This window comes from Oreochromis niloticus, linkage group LG9, assembly GCF_001858045.2.
Source record: "Oreochromis niloticus isolate F11D_XX linkage group LG9, O_niloticus_UMD_NMBU, whole genome shotgun sequence".
In the NCBI taxonomy this organism is placed as follows: Eukaryota; Metazoa; Chordata; class Actinopteri; order Cichliformes; family Cichlidae; genus Oreochromis; species Oreochromis niloticus.
Genome location: NC_031974.2, coordinates 30,728,754 through 30,753,049, shown reverse-complemented (window position 1 = coordinate 30,753,049; position 24,296 = coordinate 30,728,754). Strand labels below are relative to the sequence as shown.

Below are 24,296 nucleotides of genomic sequence, written 5' to 3'. Positions count from 1 at the left end.
TCATTGGTGCAAGTTATAAGTCACAGTACTATTACAGGTCATAGTTAAAATTTAAAAAAAAAAACATCACAGACCAAAAAATCCAACATCATAATAGAGGTCAAATAGAAATAATATCATTGGATATGAAATTTGCAGTTTATAATGTATACAGAACCAGTTTTTAGGAGTGTTTTCCCATTTTTGCCAAATTTCCCATGTAAAAGTGTGTTTTGATCTGTAACAGTTGGAGTGTTTTTTGTTCAGCTGCGGGGGGAGAGGTGTGGCTGAGTAGTTTAGGGAGTAGTGCTGGGTGGCACTGCTTGGCAGATTTTTTAGAGTATTTGGTAGTTTTTTGCTCAAAATCTCAATATGAGGTCCAAAGAGATGTTAAAGCAAGTGAAGGAACACATCAGTAATCAGAAATTGGCACATTCAGCAAAGGAAGGAATACAGCTCAGCAATTTTAAAAGGCTTAAAAGGCTTGAAAGACCACAGAAGAAAATTAAGCTTGATTACTGCAGAAAAATTCCAAGGTGGTAGGCATGTCATGGTTTTTATGCAATAACTGACTACATTTAAGTGTTGTCTAAGTAGGGGAAAAAAATCTAGCACTGAGTCCTAAAGGGTAATAGTTAGCATGAGGACAAAACAGTAGTTGAAAAATGTCAATTACACAAATTTATTAAGCAAACATGCTAATATTTCAGGCTTGTGGCATTCGTCAGAGCAAACTGGAGGTCATATCATGTATATCAACCCAGTATCACTGCAAAGTGTGTAATAGACACACCGGTCCATCATGTCCATTTCACGCTTTGCCTCTCCAGAACATAAAATAGATGCACATGCACAAGTTGCAGTAAGTTGCATCAATCTGCAGTACCAGCAGAGGGAGATATTTTATTTCAAGTCAACGTGAAGATAATCACATGAAGTGTTTAAACAGACATTATTAACACATTTAAATGTAAATACATATTAGCCATCTAACTTAATTGGTTCTAGGTGTGAATGCACCGTCATGCCAGGGTGCGTCTCAAAATGGTGCTCTATGAGAGTGGTACAACCGGAAGGGGTGGACCACATCTGCAAAACGTCTCAATGCATGCTCAATCATCCAGGAAATGAAATCTCAAATAGGTGATTCTGTTCATTTGGACATAGCGTTTTCAGTGGGAGAAACGTTTTTTCACTTATCCAAGTGACTTCCTCAGTCTCAGCTGACTGCAGGTTTCCCCAACCTTATAAACAGTACATTTGCATAATGACCGAAATTATCACCATTGGTGAACAAAGGGCTCTGAGGTCAGTTTTGTGATCAACAGTATGCAAATTCTCATGACCATTGGTCACAAACCACTGATCAAAGACAATTGATCAATAATAATTGATCATGAGTACCATTCACAGAGATTTGGGGAATGGCTACAATCACAGCACTGTAAGATGATGAAAAATGTGTCCATAGGCCCCTTCCTCAATTCAGAGATGGTCTTTCCCTTTTCATATAAATGGCCTCCTTGACTCCCAAACCATCAATATTATTTTGCTTTGTTTCTTCCAGTGTGGAGGTCTTAACCACAATCAGTTGTTACTGCCTGGTCCAGCCTTGAATCTCTTTCTTCTAGGTGTAGCCTTCCAACATTGTCATCTTTTGAGATATACACACCACGCTTCACCAGGAGCTACTCTAGCCACAGGATAAACCTCTTTCACTGTTCCTGTGGTGCTGCAAGAGGAGCATAAGAAAGAAAGAAAGAAACAAAGAAACCTAGGGTTGTTCTTATTTTTTTCAGTCACTGATTAATAGTTAGATATACCAGATTTATGGAGGGCTTTTTATTATAGAGCAACAAACTATTCCAGTAAAAAAAAAATTAAATGCAGATCTACTAGATTTGTGAGATGCCATATCCTCTTCAGCTTATGACTTTAAGGTACACGTTTTAGAGTTATACCAGGGAGTCAAGTAATTCAGGTAGCTGGTAAATGTTGAGACTGTCATTTTCAGTGTCTACATGGATGTTAAAATCACAGACAATAATTATTTTTTCTGATCTGGGCACAAAATCACATAAAAGTCTGAGAAATCCAATAGAAACTCTGAATTAGTACCAGGTGGAAGATAGATAACAACAAATAAAACAGGTTTTTGAGTTATCAGGATACTTTGCAAGATGTGTTTCCATGTTTCCAAGGCACAGATTCTTTAGGGGCCTGGAAGCAGAGAAAGCCCTCCTTGTGCAGTACTGGTGTGGCATAGCGAAGGATAATATTGACCTCTATCCTGCTCGTCTTGGCCTCCAGAAGGTTGATGGGTTCTTCATCATCTCTAGTTCTAGTTACTTGTTCTCACAGTACATAAGGAAGGTAAAAAATCAGGCTGCCATAACTTTTCCACAATTTTGTTTTAGTTCTAGCTCTGCCAGGCACTGTTATGGAGAAGCCGAGTTGGTCCATCCAATGTGAATCTTCATGGCAACCGGACATGCTAGTGGCTCAAGAATTACTGGTGCAATAGGTTGTATAAGGTGGCTGTGATCAGCACCAACAAAGGATGGATTTGTTCCAAGGACTGTAAGGGAAGATCTTTGAGGTGCTTATATTTTGTCAGAATGGCAGCAGGATAGGAATGGTCATTCAGGCCAAGGAATTTAGTGTGAAAGCTACAGTGTCTGGAAGGTCTTATGAGGCTTGGCTGCAGGAGATATCTGGAACGATACAGAGGGACTGCTAATAGTTTGGACATCTTGGCGGATCATTCTTAAGGCCAAGCTCTTATCTGCACCTTAGAACACTGCACTGAAGTCAGTGTAGCACTGGAGAGGAGCATGGTAAGGATAAACCTCATCATGCTGATAGATGTGTACTTTAGTTGTGGAGCAAGACTCTGAGCATCTTAACCCTAGAACACTATCGCCGGGTGATTTACACCCGAGCAAATACATTTACATGATTTCTCTCTCCTGCAGCTGTTTGCGTGTCGAGGAGCCTGTGCCTTCACCAGGGAAGTCTCAAATTTCCCAGGAATGAGTGGACCAAAGACCAGCTTTCCAGAGTCATTATTTTGTTTTAGGAGGGTTTTTTTTTTTTCATTTTGTTAGACATGGCACAGTTGAAAGTAAAAGAAGACCACTCTAATTTGTTATGTGTTGTCATATTTTGATATATTTGATTACTTTTTATTGGTTATATTATATCGGGTGAAAATCACCCGGCATTAGTGATTGTGTTACTATTTATAGCGATAGTGTTCTAGGGTTAAGGAGGACTCATTTGTAATCTGTGGGGTTGTCCAGATATGTTCTAGAGACCTTTAGAATTTGTATGAATTTTCCTCATGTAAGATGTGAAGGTGATAGACCTTGTAGATACTGCATGGCTTCTTCAGTGTGCACTGGGTTGCCTGGTGACTCGGCAATCTGATCCCTATTGAATACCTTAAAGCTGGTGCATTGACTGAGGTAGTGACCATCTTTGTTACAACAGGGTAGAAGGTCTTGAATGTTCTTTTCTTGCTGACTGACTGATTAAGCTTAGCGGCCTAGGGATTTAATAGTAATTGAATGTGTTGGTGGCTTGAGCTGCCATTTCTGATTTTGACTCAGCACTTGTTTTTGTCCTTTGCTGTTGGTCTGTATTTCTAAGCTTTGACACTATGCGCGGACCAACTGTGTGGTGTGATGGAGCACCTCTTCAACCTGAGCCTGAGGCTGGGAAGAGTCCCACAGCTCTGGAAAACCTCCTGTGTTGTTCCAGTGCCAAAGACTTCACGCCCCAAGGACCTCAACAGCTACAGGCCGGTGGCTCTGACATCCCACCTGATGAAGACCCTGGAGCGGCTGGTCCTGGCTCAGCTTCGGCGCCTTGTGAGCTCATCACTGGACCCACTTCAGTTTGCCTATCAGCCTGGCATTGGAGCGGATGATGCCATCATTCACCTCCTACATCGTTCCCTCGCTCACCTGGAGACCGCTGGGAGCACTGTGAGAATCATGTTCTTTGATTTCTCCAGTGCCTTCAACACCATTCTTCCCTCGGTTCTGAAGGACAAGCTGGAGAACTCTGGAGTGGACCATCACCTCACTACCTGGATTTTGGACTACCTCACCGACCGACCACAGTATGTGAGGACTCAGGGCTGTGTGTCGGACAGGGTCGTCTGCAGTACGGGGGCCCCACAGGGAACGGTTCTGGCTCCGTTCCTCTTCACCATCTACACTGCAGACTTCTCCCACAACTCCACCCAGTGCTTCCTGCAGAAGTTCTCTGATGACTCTGCAATAGTCGGCCTGATCACTGATGGGGACGACAAGGAGTACAGAGGACTGACTCAGGACTTTGTGGACTGGTGCCAGCTGAACTACCTCCAGATCAACGCCAGTAAAACCAAGGAGCTGGTGGTAGACTTCCGCAGGCACAAACATCCTCCACTGCAACCACTGAACATCCAAGGTATGGACATCGAGGCTGTGGACAGCTACAGGTACCTTGGTGTTCATCTGAACAACAAACTGGACTGGACTCATAACTCAGACGCCCTCTACAGGAAAGGGCAGAGCAGGCTGTACCTGCTTCGGAGACTCAGGTCGTTTGGAGTGGAGGGCCCACTCCTGAAGACCTTCTATGACTCTGTGGTGGCCTCAGCCATCTTTTATGGTGTGGTCTGCTGGGGCGGCAGCATCTCTGCTGGGGACAGGAAGAGACTGAACAGGCTGATCCGAAGGGCCAGCTCTGTTCTAGGATGCCCTCTGGACCCAGTGGAGGTGGTGAGTGACAGGAGAATGGTGGCTAAGCTGTCATCCCTGTTGGACAACATCTCCCACCCCATGCATGAGACTGTGAAGGCACTGAGCAGCTCCTTCAGTGGGAGACTGCGGCACCCACGGTGTGGGACGGAGAGATTTCGCAGGTCTTTCCTCCCCACTGCTGTCAGACTCTACAATAAAGACTTTTGCAGCTGATCAAACACACAAACCCACACATGTGCAATAAGACTGCTATACGTGCAATTCTTCTTCTGACGAAGTTGTGTTTTTGTATTTTCCTACTCAGTTGTATATAGTATTTGTATTTCTATTTTATTCTATTGTATATATTATTCTATTCTATTTTATTCTATTGTATATAGTATTTTATTTTATTTTATTGCATTCCAGTGTTTTCTAATTTCTGCTACATAACTTTGCACTTTTGCTGTAACAAAACAAATTTCCCACCTGTGGGACTAATAAAGGCCATCTTATGTCTCATACTGGAGGCACTCTGATAGGCCAAAGAGGGTGAACACTGCTCCACGTTGGCAGCTTATTCGTCTGCAAAACTCTTTTCATCTTATCTCTCTTGGCTACATAGAAGTCATTGCACATGTGACTCACATCTTAACACAGTTTCAACATCTGGGCCAAGACGTAACAAGCTGGGAGGCTGCAGGAAAGGTTGACAAGCTGGGTCTGGTGTGCAGTGGAGCTAAGGTGAATACTGATCCAGTGATACCGATGTTCCAGTGGTAAAAGTTCTTAGGGGTGTCTGAGCTCCTGAGTAAAAGAAGATGGAGAAATTCACAGGAGCTTCCAGCTGATTTTAAATGGAAACACGGAACACAACTTGCTGCCGACAGTTTTAGTCTTCATTCTCTCAACTGCAGACTCTTCTTCTGCCAACAGGAAAAGAAAAAAAAATCAAGGAATAAAGTTGTCCCTAAGAATCTATATTTATTTCTTCCAGGACTTCCAGGAACTGAAGACCTCTACAGGGAGTCTTCCAGTTGGGGAATTGACTGGACAGTAGGTGGTAGTATAGTAGTATAGTATAGTAGTAGTAGTATTCATACCTGTCCATCTCTAATCTGTGAATTTAATGTGTTTTGGAGCAGGTTAGATTCCTGGTTAAGAAGCGAACCACTTTTGTAATGCAGAAAACCCAAGGCTAACCTCAAAGTTGCCTGGATAAGATGAAACCCTGTTTTGTTAGCCTCTGATGTGGGTTGAATCGGCTGTAGTGCTAATAGGAAAAACAGTTCTGGGGCCAAAACAATCAGAGACAGACAGAGATATCTCCTCACTGATTTATCTGCTTCTGTCTTTCATTTCCGGCATTTCCGTTAGATGACTGAACCATGATGCAGTAATTACTGGGAATCAGAGGATGTAAACACTCCAGTGTTATAGTTAACCCCATAAGGGATCCCACAGGAGCACAAATACAAAACAGAAAGAGGAGGAAATAGAGGAGGACAGAGAGAGCGAGAGAGAGAGAATGTAAGAATTATGAGATTCAGCTCAGACAGCAGAGATCTGCAGAGAAAGAACTAATGGTAATGTATAAGCCTAATGAGGGAGAGAAAGGAAAGAAAAGCATAAAATGAAACACAGACAGCACTGCATTTATGTGATACTAAAGTAAACATATATCTCCATAATCTCCATTTGGCTGTGAAAGTGATTTATGAGACTGGCGTGACAGGCAGTTGCAGCAGTAGAGAGTTTACGGATGATTGCACTCTTGAAGATGATTTTGTCACTTGAGATTATTTGGGCTCTTTGTCACAACCTTCACGTTGTTATTTGATTTATGTGCTTCAGTCTTGGGGAATGTAACTCTTTGCTGTCAGGAGAAATATAAATAACTGCTGATAACAGCCCGACTGTCTTTTTACTACCTTTATTTAGATGCTATATACTTTACGTGCCTTATCAGAGAGACTTATGTTTGATAAAAGTGTCACTTGTAAGCAAAAGAAAAAAGAACTTTTTTAAAATTGTACCTTGTTTTTTTTTAAATTATTATGTTTTATATCATATGTCCCAGACAATCAAATGATTGGACAGACAGGTTCCACGGTTTAGCACACGTTAAGAGCCTTTAACGCTTTGAGTAGATGTCTGAATGATTTCTGTGTACTAATGAAATTAGCACAGCATTTTTATACATAGCAGCAGAACAGAAATATAACAATAAGAAAGAACACCAATATCCAGTAACATCATTGCCATTTAGCAACTGATATTCTTTTTGCCATGCAAGATTTCCAGCACAAGACATTATCTTGGCACATCTACTGCTCCAAGCAGCATTATGTTCTCTTTTTATTTGATAACTGTAGGTACTAGCTGCTTTTCAATTTAGAATGACATCTAAAGGACGCATTTATAGTGTCCAGAGAATTGAGCCTTTTCATCTGGCCTTTACTGCACTTTTACAAGGACTGTGACCCTTTTGAGGAAGATTTACAAACCATTTAGAACCACAGATGAACTGCCACAGAAACATGCATTTGTGTGTTCACCATCAGTTTTCCTACAATGCTGACTTGACACTGCCGACTGTGAGCAGGCGTTGGAAGAGAGTCAGGAATCTGGTGCCTTATGTAGCATTTCTCATGGAATTATCTTATAAATAATATTACCTGCTCTGAGGTACAGACTTTGGATGAAGTTCTAATACATTATTAGTCTCTTACTTAGCACTAAGTAGCAAGTACTGAACTTTTCCTTTGTTTTTGCACAACAATAGCATAGTTGCCGTTATTGTTAACCCAGACCTTGAACAACCCAGTGTGGAAATCTCACCTTGATGATCTACATATTTGGTTTGGCAAAGATTATTAATGCTCTTTCTAATACAAGCCTCCTCATTCATCTGGGCTTGTGAGGTAGCATAACATAAGCAGCATGGAAAGTGATAGGAAGACAGCATCTGCAGACTGTTCAAGTTTCTTTTAAGTGTTCTTTATTTTCTGGCGTCGCCTTTCAACAATTATTTCACAAAACATCAGAACCTGGCAGTCAAAATCTCACCTGCTTTATACAGAATCCCATTCACATCTGAACCTCATTAACCTCTACCATTGAGAAAACAAGGTAGACTAAATAACACAGTCTAGACAAAGAAACAGGAATAAAATCTTTCTTCCACTTAACAAACTCATTCACCCAGCTAAACGGTTTGAAAAGTCAATCTCTTCACAAAATCTGACTCATGAAGTTATTTTAAATGAAATAAACAATTTTACACAAAAGAAACACCCCTTTATTTGGTTGCTCCCAATTGACACGATCAATGACATCATATCCTATAAAAACAGGAAGTACTGGGGCCGCCCTTCCCATATACCTGTTTCACATATAGGACCTGCACAAAGGAATACACAATGGTAAGTATAACCAAACTACATGAACAAATGAAAGATTCAAATTAACTAATGATGAAGTGACATTTAGCTTTAAGAACATTTGCACAGATGTAATGAATATAACCAATGCTACCATAAACAGACCCAGGATAGTATGCAGAGGCAGGGTTACATGTGTTGTGTTGACATTAAGGCACTGATTGACTATAAGATAACAGAACACAAAATAACAATATATGCAAGTGACAAATGGTAAATGAATTCAGTCCTAGCCACTTTGTCACAGGGCTTAGGACTGGCACTAGGAGCGCAATGGCTTGTGGCAAATGTATTTGTCTGTAAATTGCACATCTTCACGTATGTGCGCTTGCTAACTAAGCCTGTCCCTTTAGCATGTTTTTCAAGATGTAGGGTAGTGCCATAAGCTTCCATGGATGTCCTTAAAAGTCTGAAACGCACACTATGAGACCATGTCCCGATTTTCTCTGCCAGAGTTGTCAGCAGGAGTGAAAAAAGAGAAGCCTGCTGGATGTAAGCTCAAGCAAACAGTTATCAAATAGAAATCAGTCGGTGCTTTATGTAAATGAAGAAAACAACCCGTAGAGAGAAACTCTACTGTAAGTCAAACGCATGCATCAAAGTAATGAGTGGTACATTAAAGATCCATGCTGTATCATTGTGTGTGGCTGTGGCTCAGTCAGTAGAGTGGATCATCTACTAATCAGACAGATGGATGGTTAGATCCCCAGCTACTCCACTATGCATGTCAAAGTGTTACTGGATAAGATGCAGAACTCTGAGTTGCCCTGCTGGTGCATGTTTGTCTGTGAGTGTTAAACAAGGTGCTTAGGTGGGGGAACAAGCACATTTGTGTGTAACCGGGTGGATGAGGCTTATAGCAAAAAGTGCTTTGAGTGCTCAATTAGAGTAGAAAAGTGCTATTTAAGTCCTGGTCCAGTCACTATTTACTAACGAACAGCAGTGTTGTAAGGAGACAGAAGCTGACTAGTGCTCAGCATCATCTTGCTAAGACTGGGACCAGCTGAGAACACACTCTGTGTGTGTGTGTGTGTGTGTGTGTGTGTGTGTGTGTGTGAGAGAGATACAGGGTAATTGGTGTCAGCTTTAATTAGCGGCTCCATGCCTGACACCATATAGAGCTGCTGAACTGGTGACACTATAAAACCAACATTTATACCCATTAACTCTGAAGATGTGGAAGCTGAAGAAGGATGGATGTTATGCAGAGTTCAGGGTGGAGTGGGTGGGGATGAGGGGTGATTTGATAAGATAAGATAACCTTTATTAGTCCCACACGTGGGAAATTTGTTTTGTCACAGCAGGAAGTGGACAGTGCAAAAGTTATGAAGCAAAAATTAGAATAAAATAAAATAAGAATAAATACAGTACACAACTGTACAGAATAGAATAAAATAAAATACTATATACAGTAGAATAAAATAGAATAAAATATACAATGAGATAAAAATAGAGCACAAATGCTATATACAACTGAGTAAAAATACAACGATGCCAGAAAAGATTATTGCACATTAGTGTTATTGCACATTTGTGGATTTGTGACAAAAGGATAGCAGAAAGAGTGAAAAGAAAGGGTTATATGATGGTAGTGACACCTGCTATGATGTATGGCTTGGAGACACTAGCACAGACAGAAACATGTGAGGCTGAGCTGCAGGTATTAAGATTTTCACTGGGAGTGATAGGACGGGATTAGAAACAAATACATCAGAGATATGTCGGAGTGTGTCAGAGCAGGCAAGGCTGAGATGGTTTGGACATGTGCAGATGAGGAATGGTGAAGATGAGTATGGAGCTGCCAGGCAGCAGCAAAAGAGGAACACCATGAATGTAAAAGATTCATGAATGTAGTGAAGGAGGACACGCAGAGGGTTGGTGTGACAGAGGAGGATGCTGGGGATAGGCTGAGATGGCAGCAGATGATTTAGATCCCTAAAGGAAGCAGACAAAAAAAAGGTTTAAGGGGGAATGCAAGTGACGCATCCATATTTTAGTGTTTTAGTTTATGTGGAACTGTCAGTGAATTTTCAGATTTAAATAAAGATAATTCCACCATAAACAAAACCCATGGTCATGAAATTTGGTAGTCAAAAGGTAATATAAAAATATATACAATTAAAATGAGATCATCATTACTATACAGGTAAAAATATGTTTTTAATCATATCTGCTACAATATATGGACCGTGCAAGGTCATCATTTTAGATGCTATACATTCTTATCACATCCTAAAGATGTCAAATAGAGACTGCTGCTTCCATCTTGTGGCAGTTGGAGGTAATGCTCCAGCTCAAGACATGAAAATGAGAATTCTGCTTGAAGATGATGGCAGAAGTAGGAGGATTGTTTACAAAAGGCTACAGTCATTCAACAGTTTATACACATTTGATCATTACTGCGCATAATTCATGACACACATGATTACTTCTGTGTTTTGCTGACAAATAGCACACTGCTTAAACAGTGTTGAATTCTGGGGTGTGGGGAGGCCTATCCATGACTCGCTGTCTTTCATTGTGTGTCTGTTTTAAAGTATGCTTTTACTGCTTTTACTATTTGAGATCATTATGCTGAAAAACAAAGTCGTTGCAAATCAGACATCTGCTCCAGTGTCACAACACAATAAACATCTGGCCAATAGAAAGTGGACCCGTGACAGGCACAACTACAGTTGTGGGCCACACACCCACTACTAACTGGGCGAGTATAATGCTGTCTCTTTTGTCCTGTATATGCAGTACAGTCTATGCTCTGGAGTAGTTCATCTACGTTATTGGCTGGATTATCTTCTGACTCAATGCATTCCCATGATGCATTGAGTATTTCTTTTTCAGATAAAGACATGCTGTGGAAGAGAGCCAGAGATTAATAACAAGTATGATTCAGTGCAGAGAGGTCTGTTAACACATAGTGACCCTGTCTTCCTTCTCTCACCCCAACCAGTCGCAGCAGATGCCCCCCCCCCCGAGCCTGGTTCTGCCGGAGGGTTCTTCCTGTTAAAAGGGAGTTTTTCATTCCCACTGTCGCCAAAGTGCTTGCTCTTATTGGGTCATATGATTGTTCGGTTTTTCCTCTGTATGTATTATTGTAGGGTCTACGTTACGTTACAATACAAAGCGCTTTGAGGCGACTGTTGTTGTGATTTGGCGCTGTATAAATAAAATTGAATTCAACTTGGAGTACAGTGCATTTTATCTGGATCTTTGCATTTCCACAAGCTTTTAAAATACAGTGCAAAAACTAAAGAGCACTCTCCACAGAACACTTATTAGTTAAATCAGAAATAAGACAACTTTCAGCACTTTTAAAGCGTTTATTTACAGCACAGCACATTCATGTACAAATCTGCTTAGCTTATAATTTCACAAACATTACATTTACAGGACAGACCCAGTGGAAGTCTGGAGTGTTCATCGCCTCCATGTCCAAGCTGGAAAATGATCTGTGTCCCCTTCAGGAAGGACTGAACCCTGAGGAGACCAGTCTGTTTTCTAAAAGGAAGGTTTTCTATGTGACGTGGGTCTTTAAATCATATTGTTTTACACCAACAGAGAATTAAAAAAAAAAAAAATCTCAGTAATATTTGTAACATTATACAGAAATACGACTATTGCTGACAATAAAAACCATAAAAAACAGCAAGAAGTGAGATCATCGTTCTCTGAGCATGGCACTAAATACAAAGCACAGACACACATGAGGCTCGGTGAAATGCAAACATGCCAACAGACATTTCATTGTTGGCAACTGCACATCACTTATGTGTGTGCTTTATTTAGCCACCCTGAGGTCATGAGTCAAGGCTGCTCTGAGGGTGGGGGGGCTCTGTCCGAGTCACTCTGTTAACACATTTCCTGTCAGTCACTGTGCGTGCTCCAACTTTTTAAAAATATTTTGCTGGCATCAAATTAAAAATTTTAAATATTAATATAATGGAAACCAGAGATCATATGTTTGAGTAATCTTTATCTGAGTGCTAAGGTGAAATAAATCAAGCTTGCAGAGTCGTACTCAAACCCCATTGGCTCACAGGGGGCCTCAGAGGAAGGACCACAGCACTTTCATACTGCACGTGTCTTCAGACACTTCTTGTCTGATGGCTCACACGGAAACTCTGTTTGAATCCAGATATATAAACTACACTGAATTACTTCTAGAGAGCCAGCTGCAAGAGTACAAGGACTTTTATTAGTCATATTAATAAGAGAGCAGGAACAATAATGGCTGCATTTAGAAATAATTTAGAAGCATAGCACCAGCATTTTATATTTTTCCTTTATTATGCAAGTAGTTCTTTAAATTGCACTTAATTAAATAACAATAAAAAAGCCGTTCTGTAGCTTTTTCTCATATGACAATCTCTCCTGTTTATGCTCACTGTTTGTGATCCAGAACTACAAAACAGGCCTGGCGATCAGTGTACTGTCATCTTAGGCCAAGTTCAGTTTCGATCAGTGTTGGAAATGTTTGTGTACAGGTCTGCATGTACGTATCTCTGCTGGCCTTTGACAACTTTTACAGCTCCCATTCCCAGAATGTGAATTCTGCTCGAACACACTGAGGCAGAGGTCTCTCTTTTGGTATCAAATGGGAGCAAACAGTGTGTCATGCTGCCGCTACACCCTGTCAGTTATTACAACAGCAAACCAAATAAAATGCAACATCAAGCTACAGTAGTTACTTTAGGAGGTGTTCAGGAGGAGGAGGGTAAAGCGAAGTTAGCTTTGCAGGTTCTTAAAAAGTTCCAACAGTTTAAATAAGAGACTGACTGTGCAACAGTATCTGTTTATACACTTACAGTATATATTTAAGAGGGGTTTTGTGTTAATGTGACAGCACTAAGTTCTCCTCAGTGAGATGGCTGGTGCGTGTGATGGGTCAGTAGATGAACTCTCCAGGGATCTCCTGCAGGGCACTGAAGGGCTCCTCGAACTTGAAGCGTTTGGAAATGGCTTTCTGCTCAGCAGTCAGGGCCGCCTCCTCCACGGTGGAGGCGGAGGACTGACGGCACTGACCCAGAGTGTAGGCTGCCATGACTATCAGCTCCTCTGTCAGCGGGCCCTGAACTTCCTCTACATCCTCCTCAGCTGAGCTTGTACTTGTGGGAGGTTCGGGGCTGCTGGTGGAGCTGGGATCTTCCTTCACAGAGAGGATCTCCTCCACTGTCTGGTTGTCCTGAGGCTCAGTGGGCTGAAGCCATGGGTGTGTGAGACAGTGCTCGGCTGTGGCCCGCTCCCTGGATACAAACACAGACACACACGTGAAACAGTTATCCATGTCATACTCGGCTTCAGTGGCAGTCAGCCATCTTAAACTGGTCATAGCCAGTTTAATGTTAATTAAGCTCCAAAGATAAGAGAAATACACAAAGGCAAAAATGATAACACATTCTGAGGCCACATTAGAGTGAACTGTGTTGTTTCTGTGACTGACTGTGGGTGTTTGCGGAGCAGCATTTGGATGAAGGACAGAGCAGCTGGGTCCAGCTGCTGAAGCTCCTCATCACTGTAGCTCACACTGAGCTGGGAAATGTTGAGAAACGTCTCCTGCTTGTCTTCGCCGAGGAATGGAGAGATTCCTGTGAGCATCACATATGCCAGCACACCAACACTCCTAAACACACAGAGAGCAAAATATTCAGGTTTCGAGTATGATCAAATGTGACTCACTTAAAACAAGGAATACTGTTTCTGTGACAACAGAGAACCACCAAAGCAAGAAAGGTGAACAATCAAAGTTCATATCTGGAATCAAGGCTTCAGTTTTGTTGGTACTCTCCTAGTTAACAGTTCATCAATATGACTTACATGCAGATAAGCAGCAAAAACTGATGGATGACATTCATAAAACATTGATGTGTGTGTCTCAGTGTTTGTATGATTCAAGTCTTTTGAGACTTTGTAAAAGATTCTGATGTTTTTTTGTGAAAATATATTTATGTATTTTAAGACTGCTGAAGATAAACACATTGCCTGAAAATCACCCATACTGCCAGTAGGGGGCAACAAAGTTAAAAGTTCTACTCAAATGAAGCCCATATTGGAAAGGAAGGTTTTTGAAAACCTTTTGTTCTACATGAAATTTATCTCAATATACCACTATAGGACTTTCCTTACCACATGTCTGTTGCTGTGCTTATTGGCTCATAATTCAGAATTTCAGGAGCTGTAAAGATGAACAGACAGTTGTTATTTAGAATCACCCGTGTTCGATTCTTGTAAGGTGGTAGTAGCAAGGCTGAGCAACAACTCACCAACATACTCCGGGGTTCCCATAATCTCTCTGAGTTCTTGGTGGCTGCTGACCATCCTGGACAGACCAAAGTCCACAATCTTAATGTCACCCAGAGGAGAAGTGCTCATCAGCAGGATGTTCTGAGGCTGACAGGACAGCACATGTTATCGTTAGACAGCTTTTTAAACTGTGTTAACTTGTGTGTGTTTCATGGAGTCGACTGGCTAACCTTCAAAGCTACTACAGAGTGATAACTGAGTAGCACTTCAAGCACTTTATATCACATGCACAGTTATACCAATTACCTAATAATTATGTGTTTGAACTGTAGGTGGAGTGTTGTGGGATAACCCAGGCAAACCTTAGCCTGTGCAAATGTTGCCCATCACTTTCACACAGGAAATACTCAATTCGTGCTTTAAACTGATTTCACTGGGGCAGATGTCATTCAAAATACAGATGTTTCCCTCTGCCTTCATGTGAGATATAAGTTCAGTTGCTGTTAGACCCATATAGACTTTTTGTGTTATAGTGATGTTTACACAAAGAATGTAACGGGGGTTTGTTTACAAGATTGGAAATGTATCAACTACACAAATGACACAAAGTAAAGGAGATGGTGGAGAGTCACGAGTGTGTCCACAAACCTTTAGGTCAAGATGAACTACGTTGTTCTGGTGGAGGAAGGCCACTCCCTCCAGGATCTGTCTCATGAGCCTCTTCACGTCTTCCTCACTGAAGGCCTCATCCTCTCGGTCTGACACACACTGATTGAAAATTTCTCCTCCGGCCGCACTGCAACCAAAGACGCGTGGCGTGGGACAGATCAGTTGCAAATCTGTTCAGTGGCCCTCTGTAATGTGTCAGTGTTAAAGTATCATACACCATTCAGGCCTGCAGACCCTCAGAGAGAAACAAACACTTCCATGTGTAATTCTGGGGTTGGCTGTAGGAGGGAACTGGAGCACCCACATGAAACCCAAACTACAGACTGTATCCTTGTTTCATCCATAATTTGACCAAAATGAATATGAAGCTTGTCCTAAGTGATTGCTTTATATGGTGAATCCCACAAGGCACAGCAGAAATAACCCCCTTTCTGACCTGTCTGTGTTCTGACTTGTTGGAGGTGGAGGCAGAAATAGCACATCAAATCTAAATATAGCAAACTAATTATCAGCTTGAATGGGGCCATTTACACTGTTGGTGATAACTTGTTATTTTATTCAGTCGCACACAAATAAAAAAGGGTTGTAATCAAAATACAAACAATCAAACTTACTGAACCTCTTCATCTAACTTTAATTTCTTCTGACTGGATGTAAACTCAATAAACTTGGTTCAAAACATAAAGTGAGGGCAGTCAAAAATAGACAACGGGTCCCCTCAGGGTGCTGGTGAATTAGGCTTTATCTCAGAGGAAGGCAGAGAGGAGAAGGAAGAGGTTTGTGTGACTGCGTTTCTTGTTTGCACGTTGGGAAGAAACGTCTGGGGTTAGAACTGTTGAGTCCTAATCAAAGCCAAATGTCAAAGTTCCTGACAGGAAACCCATTCTGAACAGTGACTAAGGTGTGATGCACTACTGAAGCCCAGCTACAGTATAACATATATCGTATTCATAGTATTCACACATTGAGATCCAGGAACTGTGTGAAGGGTTAAGTCAAACATTTCCAGAAGAGCAATTCTGGTTTTTCATTTGAAAATTCCCAAACTTCAACCTGACCAACAGATTCCAGTCTCCAAGACCAGTCTACTTTCCCTGGACCATTTTTTAAAAACACCGGATAATCATAAAGCTTCAAGTTTAAAAGGTCTGCTCATGACACTGAAAAATATGATTTCTATTTATTATTGTTCCATGATTGCTACAGATTTCATGCCATTAACATTGTTTCTAAGGTTGTGATACATTGTTGCCAGCCCTGACCTCTTTCTCTCTAAGTGTGTGACAAGAGTGCTGGCAGTGGTCTCTCTGTCATTTTTACAATAAACAGTATAAAAGATGGACATACAAGTATTTAGGGACTTGTGCTTTATTTTATCAGCCAGGTAGCTAGGTCCATCAGCGACTGTGTATTATTTTTACACTGAGACATGCATACAGACAGACAGACAAGCACAAATACACCGTCCATGCTTGGTGATGGTGGGAAAACATCTAGAGGTGTGGTTACATACTGTAGGGTTAGATAAATAATTTTACTGTTATTGTCCATATTACTATTGCATTAATAATTAATATTGATATTGCATTCAGATGTTTATACATATTGGCACCCAATTAAGCTTTTATTACAGGTGCAGTTATAACCACTTTAAACTGTTGAGTTGAATCTATAACCCGAAATGCTTTTGAATCTAGAATCTTAAATGTTTATATGCAGACTGCATGGTGAAAGAAAAGGCCTAACGCAGAGTAACTCTGTGCCAAAATAAGACAGGAAGTTACATGTTTTTGAAGTTACATGCTTTGCAGGAAGTGAAACCGAAACTAGAGTCTGAGTGAAAGTTAGTCTGAGGAGCAGTTTCGATGATGCTGTTATCTTTTATACTTTTATATCTTTTGATTAAGCTTTTAGTAGAGGTTCTTGATTAAAACATTTATTCAGTAGAGTACACATACATAGTTTCGGTTCGGTTATTACATACACGAGAGCGGCTTCTGTCTCTCTGTCTGGGGAGAGGCCAGGAGCTAGTCGGCGAGGTGAAATGGGGTGCGATTGTGGTTAGCACATAGACACACACGTAACCACACACACACACACACACACACACGCACACACTTAGTTAGAGAGGTTCACTTGTAGGTGAAAGTTTAAGCATGTTTTGCTAGGGTTGCAGTTTTATGTTGGTGTACGTGACTGTTTGATGAAGAAGCAGGTGCACGATGCGAGAGCTGAGCTGGCTTGGGGGAAACCACCGGGGAGAAGATGGAAGCCAGTGTTCTTTTTAATTGTGTCACAAGTTGTCAAACAGAACATTTGTGGTTTTGAGTTGACGTATCCATGTAATTTACGCAAGAGGGGGCGTTCTAATACCCCGATGTATAAAACTGTGTTCTGAAGTTTTGGAGATAGAGATCAATGCTGTCTGCGCACAGAATTCATCTCTCCATGTGTTATTAAATCATTCGTTGACTCCAACTGACTGGGTCAGTGTGTTATTCCGATCTCTCCACCATCTCTCTCTCCTCAAAATGAACCTTAACATTTGGGGGCTCGTCCGGTGTTGGAGGGGGAGAGAATGTGTTTGGAGGTGTAGACGGAGTCGGGCGGGCAGGCATTGGTCAGTGGTCGAAAGTGAGTGACAAGCCGGCATACATCTAGAGGTAAGGCACTACCTGTTGAATTATTTCCGAACTGTGCCAGATTGGATATTACAAAATTAAAATTCTACTCACTGAAATTACTGGTAGATGTCTGTTTTGATTTTGGTGAAAATCTCATGAGAACTAAAGTTGAAGTTGAAGTAAAGATAATGAAACGTTGAAAATGATAGTACTGAGTAAAGAGAATAAGTGTATTGAAAGCAGTTGGACTGCAGAGTGAATTTAGTATGATAGGTAATTGGTGAGAGTTTATGACAGTTAAGTCTCAATTGAATATAAAGCCGGGCTTGGACATCAATAGAATTGCTTGTGTGATTTTATGTGGCGTTTTCAAATTAATTAAATTATCTTAGGACGGGAGCTGGGCTCCTAGGACTGCACCAAGTTCAGGGGTGGGAACCCCCTCCCTTTTCCAGACGTGGGAAAGGGTCCTCCGGCGTGAGGTTATCCCCGGTGGCACCGGCCAATGACTTGGGACCTTGGTTCAAAAATAGCCACTGGTATCTACCAGTTTGTCGTCCGGGATGGCATTGTGCAGTTTTTGGTCAGTAGAAACCGGGTTTCGGGCGTGTAACTTTAAGACTTAAAACTTCGGGAAAGCCTTGGCTGAGGAATGTCAAAATAGGGGTTTTCGGCAGGGGTTGAGTTGGTTGACGCTTTTAAATTGTGTTAGGGCACTAGAGATGCGGCCGCGGTCCGGGACCAGTAAACGGTAAATTGGTCGCAAAAAACTCAGGGAGTTTTCCGCTGGGCGGTTATTATTAAATTTGTCGAAATTCAGTAGGTTATAAAGGCCTAAATCTGTGCAGTTGTAATTAAAAGACGTCTGTGTAATATAAAATAAGAAATCTTTGTGTGAAGGGAGTCTCTGTGTCAGCAGTGCACTGCCTGTTGACTTCTATTTTTAGACGGTGTGTGTTCATGTAAATGAGGCAGCTGCTGCGGAGCGCATGAGAGGATTGTTGCTTTTGGTTTCGTGTGTTATCTAGCTTGATAACTATTGTTTGTAGATGTTCTCAAATGCCTGTGACTGAGATGCTGGTTTTGCTCACTAGAATTGTATAAATAGAGTTTGAATTCATTACTGTGGATGTATAGTAATTCACTGTGTTTTAATATATATATATTGAGTGCATTGTACAGTACCTAAGACCACCATATATTTTTCTGTAGCAACCTATCTTGAGCCATAAATGCTGGTGTGTTTTATTTTTTTCCAGTTATGTGTGTGCTGTGAGAAGCTGTGAGGATGATTAGAGGTTTCAGTTGTTTTTCTTTGACTTGCTCTTTCTGATTATGAAAAGCATGTCCAAAATACTCGTATGAAAGCGTATTTTGAGTGATTTTAACCGTGTGAATGTTGTCAGTATTTGATTTGAGTGACTCTGCGTGATTTGTGCCAAATAATAAATAGGTAATAATAATAACACGAAGGTTGATAGTAGAGTGAGTGAAAAAGTGGAAGTTTGAGAGAAAAGGCAGTGTGTGTGAGACGATTCATGATGTCTGAAAGAGGTTAGAATATTTAAAAGTGTGCATGAAATAAGGGTGTATTGTTTTTAGACGAAGATTTATTAGAACTAAAGAGGGTCTGTAGACTGTAAATATAAAAAACAAGAGTTTGATTAATCTGTAGAAACAGGAAAGAGAGACAGAAAATACTGTGCTGCTGTGTGTGAGAGGAAGTGGTGGTTGTGAGAGGAATTTTGCATGCCCATAAAAAGGAGCTGACTGAGTCAAGACAGCTGACAGAGAGAAACAGACAAGTTAAACTCTAAGAAGATGAAGTGAATGAATGTCTTAAGAGAAAGTAATAAAATTATATTAATTATATGTTTTAGAAAAGAGAAAGACCGAGAAAATAAATAGAAGAACTCACAATTACATTAATGAATTGAAAACGCACGTACACAAATTGTTACATGTGAAATTATTGTTGGAAAGTTTAATACACATGAAATAAAGAAAGCAGTTTACACTCCTTTAATTTCCAGAACCAGTGTGTCCCCTAGACCTAATGACACTCTTGCCCATTTGGCCCCTGTATCAGGCGAGTATGGAAGGCTGGATAGCCCATGACGGGTAAGATCCCACCTGAAAATCCTGGGACAACCTAAGGCAGGCACAGTCACGACTACTTGACCTAAGTCCATGTGAGCTTGGACTCACTGGTGGAGACGGGACTTCAAGGGTAAAGCCGCTGGGCACAGGCAGAGGGGAAATGTCATTAATAATGACCAGTGATGAGCCAAAGAGAGAAAACACACCCTGTCTAAAAGGAGTCTGAAACACAGTAAAAGAAACATTAATAAAAAAAAAAAAAACCACACATACAAACAGAAGATGCACTAACCTTACAGAGACAAGCTCAGGAAGATTAATGCATAGATAGTGATTAAACTTGGCTAAGAACACAAACACATGTAATTAAATCAGCTTGCTAATTTCATGAGTGTTAAAATGGTGTGAATGTTGAAGAAAATACACTTGGATAAAATAGAGTTGAGGAATAACTCAAAAGAAGCTGTATGACAAGGGAGTGAGTTATGGAAAAAACAAAAGAAAAGTGATTAAAGTAGTTTTTATAAGAGTGACTTAGGAGTGCTCTTGCACTGATTGATCAAAGCAAGTGATTAGTATAGAAAGAAAATGAAAATAATTGAATAATGTGATAAAGTTTAAACATGTATTTCTCTTGTCAAGTTGACTTGTTGAGATATGACTCAGTATGCAAATTAGCTGGAGTGAGTGGTGACGATGAAGCTTCCTGTGTGCGTGTGTGACTGAGGCTTTCAGTTGAGGAAACAGAGCAGTGACTGAGGAGGATTATTGGGCGACAAATATAATGGTAAAGTAACAGGATAATTGATTACGGTGGTCAGGACTGTTCAGAGGTGCAGATTTGGACAAGAAATTTATAATTTAGTGTTGACACATTGTTTGAACGTGTTTATATCTTAGGCTGAATCTAAGTATGGTAAAATGCTTAAAGGGGGACCATTGTTGTGTGCAGAACGGTGCAGCTTTTGATGAGGTACAGGGTGCATTGAACGGGTGAAATTTAAGATTGTTTCAGATTTTTGAGGCTGTTGTTTTTATTTTAATAGAGGGAGTTTGATTAAACATGGGCATGTCTGAGAGGGGCCCATAGTTTTTGTAGTAGTGCACTCAGAGAAAACCTGTCAGGTGATTTTGTTTTGTACTTTGATGAACTAATAATCAGCTCTCTTTTTTCTCATTTTTGTTTTGAAGCAGGCCTGGAAGAGAGTGAACTAACAGCGCTGACAAAATCTTGGGAGAACAAACACAAGGTGGGCTTTACAGATTATAATTGGCTGAGGAGGAGACCGGATTGGCTGTGAGTCTCTGTCTAAAAGGATTGTAGCGATTCAATCCAGTCAAAACCATAAAGAATTATTTTCTTAGAAGGAAAAAACAAAATAAAACAAATGAATGAGCTCAATTTGCTATTGTGGAGCATCTGATTTTGCACAGGACGCTCCGCGGTCAGCAAAATATCTTGTGTGAATGTGTGTGAATGTATGCATGTAACTGGACTGTGATGGACTGACAACTAAAGGTTTTAACTGACTTGATACTGAGGAAAACGATACCAAGGTGAGGATTAATAAATGTCGACAGACAATTCACCCAGGCGGTAAGAGAAGAGTGGATGTTTTGTCTTGCCTTGTTTTTGTAGGAAAATAACAGAGACTGGAGGGTGAGAATGTAGCTTAACATGAGAGTGTGGAGCTGAAGACTTAACCCTTTAGTTGCTAATTTTGAGTTACTGATGGTCGCATTAAGAAAATTGTGTGGTATTAGCTGTGTTTCGATTAATGTATCACATTATGTTGTTGGGAATGTTAAATGCTACAGTGGAGAAAAGGTTTGATTTTACTAATGACTGAACATGTTATTATTAACCATGGCAGGTCACTGTAAAAAGTCAATTAACGTTTATAGTGAAAAAGCAAAAAACTTTAACAATATCTATGAATAACAGGGAAATTGAAGGCTTAACATTTAAACAGAGATATGTAATAACACATACTGGTCCATGTGAATTAGGTTCTTTCTTGAAACGGTCAGGAATTTAAAAAGTAGAATATAGCCGACAGGGGCATATGATAGGATGTGGTACTGGAAAAGGACAAGAGCAAAGTGAAGAAAGAAAACCTATTGTGTTTCATGTATTTTAGAAATTCAAATGAAATGGTACCACTAGACTCAGAGGATCAATATGAAAACATGATATATGCAAATTCTGTATGAAGTACATGACTGATGACTGTTCTGTCCTGAGCTTTTGTTTCCTATAGCGCCCACTTGACCACACCAACAGCTTTTCGCCAACAAAAGGAGGGTAATTGCGAATATTCGAGGGAGAAATATTATCAGTTGTGGGAAAGGTAAGCCCCGATGGGGGTGATAACACCATAGCTTTCATTTAAATTCTTATAATTTGACACCAAACAAAACTTCTCCAAAACTCTGTTGTTGTTGTAAATCTAGTTTGTCTTGCATCTGAACTGCGCAAACAACCCTAACCCATTATACATGTGGTCCACTCGTTAAAGGGGGGACCGAGGGCCTTAGATTTAAGAGGAAATACTGTTGTAATAGAGGAGAGCAGAATATACCGGAGAGATCTAGATAAACATAATTTAGCGAACCACAGAAGGATGGAGCATTAGAACCTATAATATGGTAAAATAACACGCAGTAAAATGTGGACCATGTGGAGTATGTTTATACTAGTGTGCAGACATTGGCTAGTCTGACCAGAGAATGCAGTAAAACAGGATTGTCGAAACAGTCAGCGTTAAAGTCACCTTTCACAGTCCAGACTAGGATGGCGTTGGACATGCTAAGGGTGGAGAGAGGTTGGAGTGATCAAGGTATGGTTATGTATATTTCAAAATGATACAGCTCTGGATAGCCCAGTTACCAGGGCATGGAAGGATGATAGACATTATTAAAGGAGGAGAAGAAATTTTCTGGGATTGAGGATCCTCTGGGTAAGCGGTTAACTTAAACATGCATAAATCAAAAGCTATCATTTTAGTATTGAATGTTAATTGATTGATAATTGGCCACGTTTACAGCTGTACTGACTTGTTATAGACACAGTCTAGTTCATGTTGAAGAACTGTAATTAACAGATTGAAAACAGTGACACTAAGAGAGGAATATGCAGTGCCACACTATCAGATGCCAGTGACAGTTGGGCTCAGTGATGAATCAGGTGAGCTGGATTAATGGCTGAATAAAGACATAGATTCCCCTGATGTGGTCAGTGAGGGAAAACCAGGGGGAATAAAAAAACAAAACAAAAAAAAACAAAAAAACAAAAAGGGTGTTTTTATATGTGAAGTTCATATTAGTATAGGTTTTGTTTCCAGGAAGTTCCAAGGATCCAGACTTTGAAGGGAGCAGGAGTTCGAGGAGATGTGACATGATGATTAAATTGATTTTGTTCCTAAATACAGGTTTCGGGCTCGGAGCAGAGAGGATTGCTGAGCTGTCTTGAGAAATGATATGACTAACTTTTTTCCTTTAATTTCTTAAGCTTGGGTGAAGCGTTTTGAGTTTTTGCCACATGAGATGTGTCAAAAAGAGAGGGGTTTAAGGTTTAATTTGTTTAATTTGAAATGGGTTTTAGGATCATTTAATGACATTTTGGGGTTTTTTGATAATTTAGATATGGTAAAACTGAGCCAGGAATGGTTATTTTCATGTTTAAGTTAAAGGATTGAAATGAATTGAATCCTGTTTAGAGGATAAAAGGCCGTGTTCATAAGAAGCTGTATAATAGTGGAAAATAGTGAAGATTTTAGGAGTAGAAAATGTGTGATTTCTTTTTGATTTTTAGAATGAGTTGTTATAATGTAGGCTTTAAAAAAAAAACAGATAGTAAATAGATTTATTTCTAGGGTAAAGGAGAGCTTGTTATGAGAATGCTAAAAGTGCCGCTGACCCAGATGAATAGCATTCAAGATTACACACATAGAAATGATTTCATACACATTGCATTTTGTGCTTATTAAAGAAATGTTGCTCAAGTCAATAACTGAAGGTCAAAAGCTTTGGTTGGCGTTATGTCCAAGCAATTTATTGTGCAAGATAGAGCATGGAAGGTCGTACACGCTTACAGACATATGGAGTTCATCAACACACATGACAGTACTGATTCCAGGCCAAAGGCCTCAAATCTATTTAGCTTCTAACTGAATAGGAGTTTCGCTTGTAACTAAATTGTGTGACATGTAAAATATTGAGATAACACATGCAGCTCCACATGAGTCTTATTATATAAAATGCAGTTACAGAATAACGAACGCTTGTTGAAGTGACTAAGATTTTTCTTTTTTGCTTTAAACCAGGAGCAAAGGGGGGAAAGCTTATATATATTTTGGTTAAGACTGATAAAATATAATTAGAATGTACCATTACATTAAGAGCAGCGAAATGAAATAAAATGCTATACCAAAATAGGTTATAACACAGGAAATGGGAGTTCTAAAATGAAGTTCATGTCAACACACAGAAGTTGTTTCTAGGCAGCTTTT

The 24,296-nt window shown here is 40.3% G+C and overlaps 1 protein-coding gene across 2 annotated transcripts in view; it reads right to left on the bottom strand.

Annotated features, from left to right (window-relative positions):
* Positions 1–11,458: 11,458 nt before the first annotated feature.
* Positions 11,459–24,296, bottom strand: part of stk17a (serine/threonine kinase 17a) — a 45,439-nt gene continuing 32,601 nt past the window's right edge. For both annotated transcript variants that reach the window (XM_005460459.4, XM_003455751.5), the window contains 5 exons: positions 15,041–15,188; positions 14,413–14,539; positions 14,276–14,324; positions 13,593–13,772; positions 11,459–13,395 (listed from right to left, as the gene is read on the bottom strand). In XM_005460459.4, coding sequence (XP_005460516.1) covers positions 13,038–13,395; positions 13,593–13,772; positions 14,276–14,324; positions 14,413–14,539; positions 15,041–15,188 — 862 coding nt within the window. In that variant the 3' untranslated portion in view covers positions 11,459–13,037. The remainder of the gene's footprint in view (positions 13,396–13,592; positions 13,773–14,275; positions 14,325–14,412; positions 14,540–15,040; positions 15,189–24,296) is intronic.